Source organism: Scyliorhinus torazame, chromosome 13 (genome assembly GCF_047496885.1).
Source record: "Scyliorhinus torazame isolate Kashiwa2021f chromosome 13, sScyTor2.1, whole genome shotgun sequence".
Classification (NCBI taxonomy): domain Eukaryota; kingdom Metazoa; phylum Chordata; class Chondrichthyes; order Carcharhiniformes; family Scyliorhinidae; genus Scyliorhinus; species Scyliorhinus torazame.
The window spans coordinates 41812901-41825546 of record NC_092719.1 but is presented as its reverse complement, the minus strand read 5'-3'; the positions used below and the strand labels follow the sequence as shown (position 1 = coordinate 41825546).

Genomic DNA, 12646 nt, shown 5'->3' with positions numbered 1-12646 from the left:
GCAGCAAGGGAAGTTGCTGCTGCTGCTGCTGTTATATATATATGTTATTGTAAATAAATGTTATTACTTTGTATCCTTAAACTCGTGCTGGATTCTTCGTGGCACTTACAAAAGACGCCCGCCATTCACTGAAACCGCATGGGTGCAGGTTGCCTCAAAGGAGGTCACTATTGAGTCAACGCAATCACCTCATGTGTGACTTCAAAGTCACTCTTTCATTGAGCCAAAAATCCACGGCAGTTTTCTTGAAGGTGAAGATGGTAGTCAAACAACAGAAAACCAGCGCAGAGATATAAAAAATGCGCAGGACAAGGCTCTCTTCTTCTGCAGGGAGTTTTCTAATGGGGCAGCAGCCATAGCAAAACCTACTATCAGCTATTTGCCCAATGATTTTTCATTTTCAAATAATGTGGACACCATGGAAGGTTAAACAATACCAGTCGGTACCATGGTTGCTCCCCAGATATTGGAAGAGGAATGCAGAATGACTTTGCAGTCAGATATACTGTAACATGTTAGGACTATTTGGCGGCATCTTTCTGCTGGGATGTTAAACTGAGCTCCCATCTAATTCACCTGGCAGCATGTTCTGTTCCCCCCCCCCCCCCCCAAGGAGGGGGCTCACTTTACCTGGCGGGATGGGGGGGGCACCAACGATATTTAAATGAACACCATACTATTAAAATGAGATTGACGCTTGTGACGCTGCCAGCAAGGGGTGGGAAAAATCAAGAAAAAGCAATCTGTCCTGATTCTTGTGAGAAATTCCACCCTCGCCGCCCATCCCAGAGACGGCGAGTGTGGCTCAAGAACGCTCCGGAGAAGCTTAGTATCACCATCAACAACTTCTGGACTTCCCTGTTTTAAGTGCAGATGTGGACTCCAGAAGCTGCAGTCATCATTACTGCCGCAAAATATCTGAGCTATTGTTCATTTAATCCTTGTAGCTTTACTGTATGCAAACTGGCAACTGTGTTTTCCTTATAAAACAAATAATTACACTTCAAAATCATTTAATTGTGTGGTGAAGCATTTTTGGCACATTTTCAGGATGGGAGATGTGCTGCAGAAAGGCAAGTCATTTCCCACACCAGCAGAAATTAATGCTAATTTAATGTCACATGAAATGATGTTAGCATTCATTAACCCAAAACATGAGGAAAAAATTATACCAGAAACCAAACACATTCCACTTGTGTGTATTGAAAAATACTCTTAAGCATCTCTTCAACCTCCGGAGTTGCTCCAGGCCAGCATTCTGAAATTATAATCTTGCTATTTCAAATTGCTTTCATGAATGGGCAATGCTCAATGTTTTCTCTTTGTATCTCAAAGATGCTGATGGGAGGAGTATTTCTCCTTCCTGAATTGCCATTGTTCATAATTGACTGAGTAATTGATGTGTCTGAACATTGGGAAAATTACTTTCTTTTGCTTTGAAGTACAAAGTTAAATTATTCCCCCCTCCCCTTCAACTGCAGCCAACTCCCACCACCGTTTATCTTGGACTGGGGAGGTTAAAGTTCCCCTTTCTCCCAGCTTGAGGTATGAGCTCCATAGTTCTGTGAGAAGCAGAAAAAAGAAACAACTGTTGCAATGATGGAAACAAACAAAAGTGGTAGCAAGTCGGCTACCTCAAGCTGCCACAGCATTCCTAAAACATAAAGGGAGTCAGCAGTGGGAGGTCTGCTGGATCCCAGAACTCAGCTGAGTCCCAGTCAGATGCTGGTTACCTCAGAGCTGAACGCAAATGCTAGGTCACAGCTGTGAGATTCCCAAAGGGATGCCAGCGACATTCCAGCAATGCTTTGCTGATTGGAGGAGTCCCTTGGGGGCAGCACATTAGCACACTCGTTAGCACAGTTGCTTCACAGCTCCAGGGTCCCAGGCTCGATTCCTGGTTTGGTTCACTGTGTAGAGTCTGCATGTTCTCCCCATGTCTGCGTGGGTTTCCTCCGGATGCTCCGGTTTCCTCCCACAGTCCAAAGATGTGCAGGTTAGGTGGATTGGCCATGATAATTTGCCCATAGTGTCCAAAAAAGGTTAGGTGGGATTATTGGGTTACGGGGATCGGGTGGAGGTGTGAGTTTAGGTGGGGTGCTCTTTCTAAGGGCTGGTGCAGACTCGATGGCTGAATAGCCTCCTTCTGCACTGTGAATTCTATGAAATGCTATGGTCCCAAAGGCTACGGGCTTAGGAGATGGTGCCGACAATGCATGGCACCGAGGCCAACACTACTAGGGTGCCGACCGCAGTGGAAAATCTGCAGCTGTGTTCTGAGATCCAGCAGACCTCCTCCCACTGCTGACTCTCTTTATATTTTAGGAATGCTGTGCTTCTAAATCACCCCCTCCTGACTGCGACACATCTCACGGGCAGCGGGCAGAACAGGGTGGCACAGCGAAGCCAATGACACCGGTAAGTCAGCCGGGGCCCTCTGGCTACAGGCCCTCCAAAGGACATCCGCCAAGGGCATCAAAGGCCATAGGGTGCAAAAGGCAGCAGGCTGCCTCCACCTCTGATGTGCATCCTGGGGACACACCTAGATATAATGGTTGACCACGTACGATCAAGAAGATTTAGGATCACTGATTGGGCAGGGGGGTGAGAGGGGGTCACTATCTGTAGGTAGGGGGAATGGAAAAGTCAAATGTTCACAATTAAAATATGTTACACCTTATAGTGTGAAGCCTCTGTCATGTTAATCTTCACAGCACACCTGCCTGCACCCCCGTCCCCTCTTGACATCCGCTACCCACACCCTCCGCCCTCCGGGCACAGTGGTCCAAGATTAAACGCCCCCAATGCAACCATGTTCAGAGGATGGGTGTGAGCGCGCCATCAGCAGACAGGAGTCAGACTTTGGCATGAACTGAGGAGTATAGTGTTCAATTCTGGTCGCCACACTACCAGAAGGATGTGGAGGCTTTAGAGAGGGTGCAGAAGAGATTTACCAGAATGTTGCCTGGTATGGAGGGCATTAGCTATGAGGAGCGGTTGAATAAACTCGGTTTGTTCTCACTGGAACGAAGGAGGTTGAGGGGAGACCTGATAGAGGTATACAAAATTATGAGGGGCATAGACAGAGTGGATAGTCAGAGGCTTTTCCCCAGGGTAGAGGGGTCAATTACTAGGGGGCATAGGTTTAAGGTGAGAGGGGCAAGGTTTAGAGTAGATGTACGAGGCAAGTTTTTTACGCAGAGGGTAGTGGGTGCCTGGAACTCGCTACCGGAGGAAGTAGTGGAAGCAGGGACGATAGGGACATTTAAGGGGCATCTTGACAAATATATGAATAGGATGGGAATAGAAGGTTACGGACCCAGGAAGTGTAGAAGATTGTAGTTTAGTCGGGCAGCATGGTCGGCACGGGCTTGGAGGGCCGAAGGGCCTGTTCCTGTGCTGTACATTTCTTTGTTCTTTGTTCTTTGAGGAGCAGCAGAGCTTACCTCACAGTGAGTGACCACTCCCTGCCTTGTAATTGACCAGCTGACAGTGCCGAGACAGGTCCATCACACTGGGATGATGTTACATGGACCCTGGGAGGGTGAAACAGGGTAGTGTGGTGAGGGGGTGGTGGGAAGATCAGAGAATGCTGGGGGGGGTTGGGGGGGGGGTAGAAAGGAAATGAATGGAGGTGAAGGAGGGGAATGGAGGTGGGGAATGGGGGTGGGGGAGGGGGGAGCTGATAGTCAAATCCTCGTCCAATGAGAATCTGTGAGGATAAGGGCTTCCCTAGTCCTCCGGGCATCTTGAACCCTCTACACCACCTGTCCTCCATCCTCCGGCTCCTCCTGCGGGTTCTCCCCGAACTCGTCCACCATCCCCTTCTAGTCCGTCTCTTCCTTCTCCCAAGATGAGTGCATGTTCCTCCTGCTCCAACTTGTTGCCCGGCTGCACCACAAAGTGAGAGATCCTCATGGGATGTGTATTGCACTGCACCACCAGAGCGTTCCAGACATCGGAACCACATTTTGAGCAATCTGATGCACCAAAGGCAGCATGGGTGGCAACATGGGCCTCGTTATATCGGGTCTCCACCTCAGTCTCCGTCCTCCGCACTGGCATCATCAACCAGGACTTCAGCAGATACCCTTTATCCCCCAAGAGCCAATGTGTCATCCTAGGGAGACTCCGGGGATCTCCGAGAATCCCAGGATGTAGTTGTCACGCACACTCCCTGGGAAGCATGCACATATCTTGGTGGACTTGGTTCAGCTCAAAGTTGATTAAGTCTGATGCCCGGGCATACAGGGCATCCGTTACCTCACGGATTCACTTGTGGGCTTGGAACAATGCCGCACAAGTTCCCGCTCGAGCCCTGGAATGAACCAGCGGCATAGATATTCAAGGCTGCAGTGACCTTCACAGCCACCTGGAGTGGGTGTCTACCTCCCCTATGGGGTACAAAATCCACGAGGACATGGCACAGGTCTCTTTCTTGAGATGGCGTTTTCTGTGGCACATGCTGTACATCAACTTCTCAAAAGACCAACGACGCAGGTTCCTCAACAGAAACGGAGGATATGCCTGAGAATGCGTTATCATGTCCAGAACATTGTCATAGAAATGATCTGTCCATGAATGCGTGACTTGTTCCACGTATCATTGCCATTCTCCATCCAGGAGCCGCAGCTATGCCGGCCCCCCACAAGGCCTCCCTAAAACCAGGGAGGGATCAAGAAAAGGTCCCAAAACAGCAGCTAAGTCAAGGAACGAGGGCAGGGATCGAGAACGGGGCGAAATTCTCCGGTATCGGCGTGATGTCCGCCGACTGGCGCCCAAAACGCCACAAATCAGTCGGGCATCGGCCGCTCCAAAGGTGCAGAATGCCCCAACCTTAAGGGGCTAAGCCCGCGCCGGCCGAATTTCCACCCCGCCAGCTGGCAGAAAAGGCCTTTGGTGCCCCGCCAGCTGGCGCGGAAATGACATCTCCGGCCGGCTGACGGTACTACTGACGGAGTTCAGTAGTACTCCGTCAGTGGCCGGAGTGTCAGCGGCCGCTGACGGCATTCCCGCGCATGCGCAGTGGGGAGAGTCTCTTCCGCCTCCGCCATGGTGGAGACCGTGACGAAGGCGGAAGGAAAAGAGTGCCCCCACGGCACAGGCCCGCCCGCGGATCGGTGGGCCCCGATCGCGGGCCAGGCCACCGTGGGGGCACCCCCCCGGGGCCAGATCGCCCCGCGCCCCCCCCAGGACCCCGGAGCCCGCCCGCGCCGCCTTGTCCCGCCGGTAAGGTAGGTGGTTTAATCTACGCCGGCGGGACAGGCATTTTAGCGGCGGGACTTCGGCCCATCTGGGCCAGAGAATCGCCGGGGGGGGGGCACCAACAGGCGCGGGGCGATTCACGCCCCCGTCGAATATCCGGTGCCGGAGAATTCGGCAACCGACGAGGGCGGGATTCACGCCAGCCCCCGGCGATTCTCCGACCCGGCGGAGGGGCGGAGAATCTCGCCCCAGTTCCTGTTTAGTGAAGTTAAAGTAAGGAGCAGAGGACAAGGCTCCAAATTAAAGAGAGAAAGCTGCAGGAAACAGACTTAAAATAGGTCCGCGAGAAGACCCGAGGAGACGGGTAAAGGTGGGTGAGCCTGTGAAGCACTGGTGTTCTGTTGGTATGGCTGAGTATCTGGGCGAATGTGTGGAAGGTGAAGCGTGAATGCATGTGTCAATCCAGGAGAGTGAAAGATCGGAAGTGAGGGTTGAAACCCTGAAGGTGGTCCTTGTTGAAGACGTCCAAATGGAACTGTAACCTGGGAAGACATTCCGAGGTGGGTTTTTCAGAGTGGAGATTAGAAACCCAAGTTAAAAAACAGAGCTTCTGTGAGACCAGTTGGCTCACAGTGTGACAAGCGTCTGGGGAGAGTTAATGAGAATCCTTAGAAATTGCTTTGGGTGTCATTTGGTTCCGGAGTGTGCTGTGTCCAACCTCAGTTCACCTATTGATATACATGGACTGTGTACATTAGATATAAGATAGATTTTGTAACTTGTTATCCTTATGAATCTACCTATACCTATAAAGGTATTGTTGCGGGTAAAGCAGTAGTATAATCTAGTTAATCTTTTCTTGTTTAATAAATGTTTAATTCTTTTTTTTAAAGTTTGTCAACAAACTTTGACTCTGTTCAGCAGTCGCCATCCACATGTCTAAACAAAAAATAAAAGTTGTGGGCTGGATTCTCCGTTTCAGTGACTAAGTGCCTGCTCGAATGGAGAATTTGCAGGAGTTTTATGACCAAAAAATTGGCATCGACCCCTTGCCTATTCCAGGACCAGTGAGGGGGTAGCAGCAGAGTCAGGTGAAACTCTCAGCTTCCATGCCAAAAACGGCCAGAGAATGGCTGGGGCCCTGGCCGCCCGAGCGCACGGCTGACGAACTGCAGCGGTCGTGCCGTAAAACATGGCGGCAGCCGTGCCGGACCCAACCCGCCATCCACGACCCCACAGCCCCCCTCTGCCAGCGGCACAGATCCCGGCCGGTGTGGGCCGATGGACACAGTCCGCAGCCGCCATGTCGGGGTCCCGACCACTGAGACCACATGTGTCCCGCACCATCGGGAACTCGGCCCACTGGGGGCGGAGCATCGTCGGAAGGCCTGCTTATGACGTGCCAACGCCGTTGCAATGGCACGCGACGTGTTATGTTATGCCAGTTCCAAGGGGGCGGAGCATGGCTGACCGGCATCAAACCGGCGCCAGCCCTGATTTGGGCATCGGAGCCGATTCGCCGCCCTATCTCTGATTACAATATCGGCGTCGGGCAACGGCGAATCCAGCCCAGGATCTATCAAGCCATGTCCCACACTGAGATCTGACTTGTCCAGTAGTGACATCAGCTGCAAGAGGAGCTTCAAAGGTGAGTCACAGCAAAGACAATAGGTTCTTGGTAGCCACCCTTGTAGGCCCTGTTGGAACAAGTAAAGAAAAGCAGGGACACCAATGGGGGGGAACACCCCGACGGATCAAATCAGCAAGGCATGGAGAGACATTGGAGGGATTCTGCACTCCAGGAACATCTCTCTTAGAACTTGAATGCAATGCAGTAAGTGCTCCAATAGCCTTACAAATGTGACAAAGTTAAAACTCTTCATTTCTTCATCTTTCTCTAGAACGTGTGACCATTCTTTCCTCACCAGCGCCCCACCCCAGTACTTACAGCAATTCCCTTCGGTCCATATAATTATCCACCATCCGGCGCAAGGACGTACTATCAAACCTCTCATTCTTATTGCAAACACACAGCTCTTCCATTGAGTGTACAGTGGACAATCAAGGGAAATTCAGCCAGAGTTCAGCTCTATTTTATTCACCCAGCGTTATCCATTTTTACAGCTGGCACATTTCGGTCTGTCAGCATGCTGTAATACTCATTCAACAAGCTTTGACTTCTCATCACAACAGCCACTAGCAGCGTTTCTTCCTCTTGATAGCCTTCCTCACCAACTTCTCTCATGTCTTTGTTCTCACTGCATGCTCCAAATGAGCCGGAGAGATGCCGTTCCTGATTTTAACTGCTCACCAACCTCTTTCCTACTAGGCAAGTGAAGATTGGGTCCATAATTTTTTGAAAATACCTTTTAAGTCAAATCCTCTGACAGCCAGGCTGAAAGGAATGTTTTGTGAACCTTTACAAACAAGAGGGATTTTTTTTTTCCTTTAAAAACAAAATTCCAACACATATGCTATGATTCATAATGCATAAAGAGTAAAAGTCATAAAACAGATGTTTGTGCTGGCAACGTTTAATGACAACATGAGAGGCATGTGATGTACTTGGTTGATTTTGACTGGCTTGAGGATTAGTGAAAAAATTCGCAGATTTATCCCTTCTGGCACAAGACTCTTTCCAGTTGTTTTACCTCTTCTGGGAAATTACTTGGCGGCCGCGGGGAGGTAGAGGGATGAGGGAGTTAGTAGGAAGAGTCTGATTATGATACTCTCGTCATCATAAGTCTATATTAGGCACAAATGAATACACTAGTCTTTTTCTTCCCATCATCTTCTTATAGGTACTGATGCAACTTACCAAAGATATCTTATTCTGAGAGTGATGCTATGCTACTGCTCATTTTAATAAGACATTATCCATGACTTTGACCAATGTGTGAAGGGCACAATATATAAAGAGGTTAGATTCCCTTTCTATTCCTTCATTGGGTACAACCAAACAGCAGGAAAATGTAGTTCTTTTGCATAACTTCTTAATACAACACTATACCATTTTAAAATAAAAACAAGATATCAAGGTTGAATTCATGTGGGTATAATAAGCTTATCACCTTAGCATGAGGGCACAAACTGCAGAAACCCCAGTAAAATGGTGCTGACGTATTTTTTTCTTCAATGGTTTCACAGCTCTTCCATTGAGTGCACAGCGGACAATCATGAGAAACCCAGCCAGAGTTTATCACCATTTTATTCATCAACTTTACCCGTTTTTACACATTTGAGTCTGCCAGCAAGTTGCAATATTCATTCGACAAAGATTTATTGGACTTTAAATCCTTGGCTTGCTTTTTCTTTTGTTTTGACAGCCAACCTCAGCTAGGAAAAGAAGCACAAAAGTAATCACCTCCGGATGCTTTGTGTTTTCTACTGTGAAGACCAATACAAAATACTTGTTCAAAGACTCAACCATTTCCTTGTTTTCCATTATTAATTCCCCTTCTAAAGGACCAATGTTTACTTTAACTACTCTCTCCTTTTTACCTCCATGAAAAGGTAAAGTCACCCTCATCCCAGATGATCATAGGCTGCTTTCCCCTTTGAGCTGACTGGTGGTGATTTAACCTGATGATCACCACACCTCAGGCGAGGAGCAGGTTGAGAAGATGGGGCCTTCATGAATAACCTCAGCTGATACGGGAATTGAACCCACGCTCTGCATCTCAGACCAACTGATTAGCCAAGTGAGCTAAACCGGCCCCCATACAGCTTTTGCTGTCTGCTTTAATATTCCTGCTACCTTTCTCTCATACTCAACGTCCTCCTTTATTATTTTTTCAGTCATCTTTTGGTGGTTTCTGAAATTGTCCTAATCTTCCGGGCTACCATTATACTTGCAGTAATGTACAGCTTTACTTTCAATTTGATACCATCTTTAATTTCCTCAGTTAATTGCAGGTAGCATTACCTTCTCTTGCATCTTTCATTCTTGATAGAATTATGAAATATCTCCTGAAATGTCTACTTCTTCTCTAACCTATTTTTCCATTCCACTTTAGCCAATTCCCTAGTCATACCCATGTAATTGCCTCTATTTAAGTTTAAAACTCTAGTTTCAGACGCTGATTTCTCACCCTCAAAAGGAATGTGAAATTCTACCATGTTATGATCATTCTTACATAGAGGTTACTATGAGGTCATTAGTTAATTCTGTCTCATTACACTTTACCAGATCTAAAATAACCTGTTCCCTGGTTGGTTCGAGAATGTTTTGTTTTGAGAAACCTGTCTTAAAAACACTATGAAATGATCCTTCAGGCTATTTTTGCCAATTTGATTCATCCAATCAATATGAAGATTAAAATCTCCCACAATTATTGCAGTACTTTTCTTACAAGGCCCCATTATTTCTTGACTTATGTTCTGTCCTACGTTGTAATTACTGTCAGGCAGCCTATAAACCACTTCCACCAATGACTTCCTTCTTTTGCTATTTCCTATCTCCAAATCGATTCTATGGTCAAAATCTTCCAGCCATTTCCACCAGCGGGATCTTCCAGTCCCACCAACAGTGACCCCTCCATCACAAGTTCTCCAGGGGCAGAGGGTGTAAACAGCAGGAAAGCCTATTGACAGTGATGGGTCTCCTCCACAAAACAAGCCGCGGAGGGGATAGGGGGTTGGAAAATCCCATCCTATATTTTGATCTTTCGAATCAAGATCATTTCTAATTTTTATACTAACATTGTCCTTTATTAACAGTGGCACCCTAACCTCTTTTTTCTATATTTTCTCCTTCCAAAATGTCAGATACCCTTGAATATTCAGGTCCAAGCCTTGGTCACTTTGCAACCATGTCTCTTCTGTAATATCTATCTCTTTATTTCAATTCATTAATTTTGTTTCAAATGCTGAGTCTATTTAAGTAAAGACCTTTAATTCTGTATTTTTACCATTTCTTTTCAATACTATGACTTTGAACCAATTAGTCTAGCATCTATCATTAGGAAAAGGTTAGAATCCATACTGAAGGACATAGCAGCAGAGCATTTAGGAAATAATGTGATCTTAGAGGGCCAACATGGTTAATTGAAAGGAAAATAGTGTTTGAAAGATTTAATAATAATAATAACCGCTTATTATCACAAGTAGGTTTCAATGAAGTTACTGTGAAAAGCCCCTTGAGCCACATTCTGGCGCATGTTCAGGAAGGCCGGTACAGGAATTGAACCCGTGCTGTTGGCCTTGCTCTGCACTACAAGCCAGTGTTTAGCCCACTGTGCTAAACCAGCCCCATAATCATTTATTAGAGCGCTTTGAGAGTGTAGCAAGCAGGATGGAGAAAAGGGAAGCAGTAAATATGGCATAATTGGATTTCAAAAAGGCATTTGATAAGGTCCCACATAAAAGGTTACTGCACAAGGTAATAGCTCATGATGCCGAAAGTGATGTATTAGCATGAATAGAGGATTGGTTAATGGATAAAAGGGTCATTTTCAGGTGGCAAAGTGTAACTAGTGGAATGTTAAGGGGATCAGTGCTACTAGTGCATCAGCTATTACAATCTATAATAACGACTTGGATGAAGGGAAGAATATATTACTGCCAAATTTGCTGATGATACAAAGAGAGGTAGGAAAGAAAATTAGAAGGAGTATGCAAAAGATCTTCAAAAGGATATAGATAGGTTCAGTGAGTGGGCATATATTGGCAGATGGAGTATAATGAGGGAAATTGAGAGATTGTCCATTTGGGAAGGGAGAATGGGAAAGCAGAATACTATTTAAATCATGAGACCCTGCAGAATGTTGCATGACATAAACATCTGTGTGTCCTTGTACATAATCACTAAAAGTTAGCACACAGGTACAACAAATAATTAGGAAGGCAAATTGAATGTTTGGCTTTATTGAAAGGGGGCTGGAGTATAAAAGGAGGGAAGTCTTGCTACAAGTGTACAGGGCTTGGGGAGACTGCTCTTGAAGTATTATGGTACAGTTTTGGTTTCCACACTCATGGATGGACAGACTTGCATTGGAAGCAGCTGAGAGATGGTTCACTAAGCTGATTCCTGGGGAAAAAGGGTTGTCGTCTGAGGAAAGGTCGAGCAGCTTGGACCTAAGTGCACGTGAGTTTAAAAGAATGAGCGGTGTTCTCACTGAAACAGAAAGGATTCTGAGGGAGCTTGACAGGGTTCATGCTGGAGGATATTTCTTCTCATCAGGGAATCTAGAACTAGGGGATATGGTTTAAAAATGAGACGTCTACCAAAACAGAGATGAGGTAAAATTTCTTCTCTCAGAAGTTCTTTAGTGTTTGAATTCTCTTCCATGGAGAACTGAAGGCTGGGTCACTGATTATATTCAAGGGTAGGTTAGGCAGATTTTTGGTCGACCAGGCAATCAAGAGTTGTGAAAGAAGGGTCAGAAAAGTGAAGTTAAGGCCACAATCAGATCAACTTGATCTTCTCAAATTCAAAGCAGGCTCCATGGGCCAAATGTCCTTCTCCTGCTCCTTATTCCTTATGAACTTACTAAATCCCAGTGCAAAATAAAATCTTTAACCGGACCTGCTGAACAGCTAAACAAAATGCATGTTTTACCTGTCACCAAGGCTTCTTTACTTCCTTCAGTATAATCTTTTTCCATTTGACCTTCTCCGGTGCTTGGACTTGACAGATCACTTGAAGAATTGTAAATCACCCATTTCAGTATACAGATTGCACTAGTAAGTCTGAAGTCATCTGAAAGCAACATTATCTGCTTTTAGACTGGAGTTATTTTTTTGTAAACTCAGTAAAACAAATGTGTAATCTCTGCTTCACAAACACAAGTACAATACTAAATTCATTCGTAGCTAACAGACCTAGATTGATATCCAAGAACAAAAAAGTAGCCCCGATTCCTATAAAGTCATACAAGTGCTTATTGGGTCAGCCTGTGGCTGATAGCGAAGGAATTCACCTCAGGATCTTCATACAACTGGAACTGCTGGGTGCGCCTCAAGGGGATTCCAATAATACATTTTGTCCAAAGAGCAAAGAAGGTTTTGATGAATTATATAATTCAGACACAAGAACAAAACCGTGCATTCGCATGAAGATATTTAACTGTAAAATGTGTCCATCTTTAACCAAAACATTTTTTTTTTCTTTGTGCCTCAGGTTCTTATCAAACTCTATCGCAGGTCAAATTTATAATAGGAAGTGGAGAAGAAGATGGCAGGCAGACCCAAAAGCAAAACAGGAGGAGGGATGTGGTGGGGAAAGGATTGGAGAGGAAAGTCATGTATGAATTACAATAACATTCAAAGATTTACTATAATATCCCCCCAGAAAGGCTATGTAAAAAGTGGATGTGCAATCCCGAGGGGGTATTAATTTTCAACAAATCTCCAGTTGAAAGTCATTTATCGATTTTGCACTTCTAAGTCAAAACTATTCCTATTCTTAAAATGAGCATTCATTTCTTTGCAATAATTTTTT

The 12646-nt window shown here is 46.0% G+C and overlaps 1 protein-coding gene across 1 annotated transcript in view; it reads right to left on the bottom strand.

Moving 5' to 3' along the window:
• LOC140387801 (protein monoglycylase TTLL8-like) overlaps positions 1 to 12646 on the bottom strand; it is a 134491-nt gene that overhangs the window by 46913 nt on the left and 74932 nt on the right. Inside the window, exon 11 of the mRNA XM_072470928.1 lies at positions 11765 to 11905. Coding sequence (XP_072327029.1) covers positions 11765 to 11905 — 141 coding nt within the window. The remainder of the gene's footprint in view (positions 1 to 11764; positions 11906 to 12646) is intronic.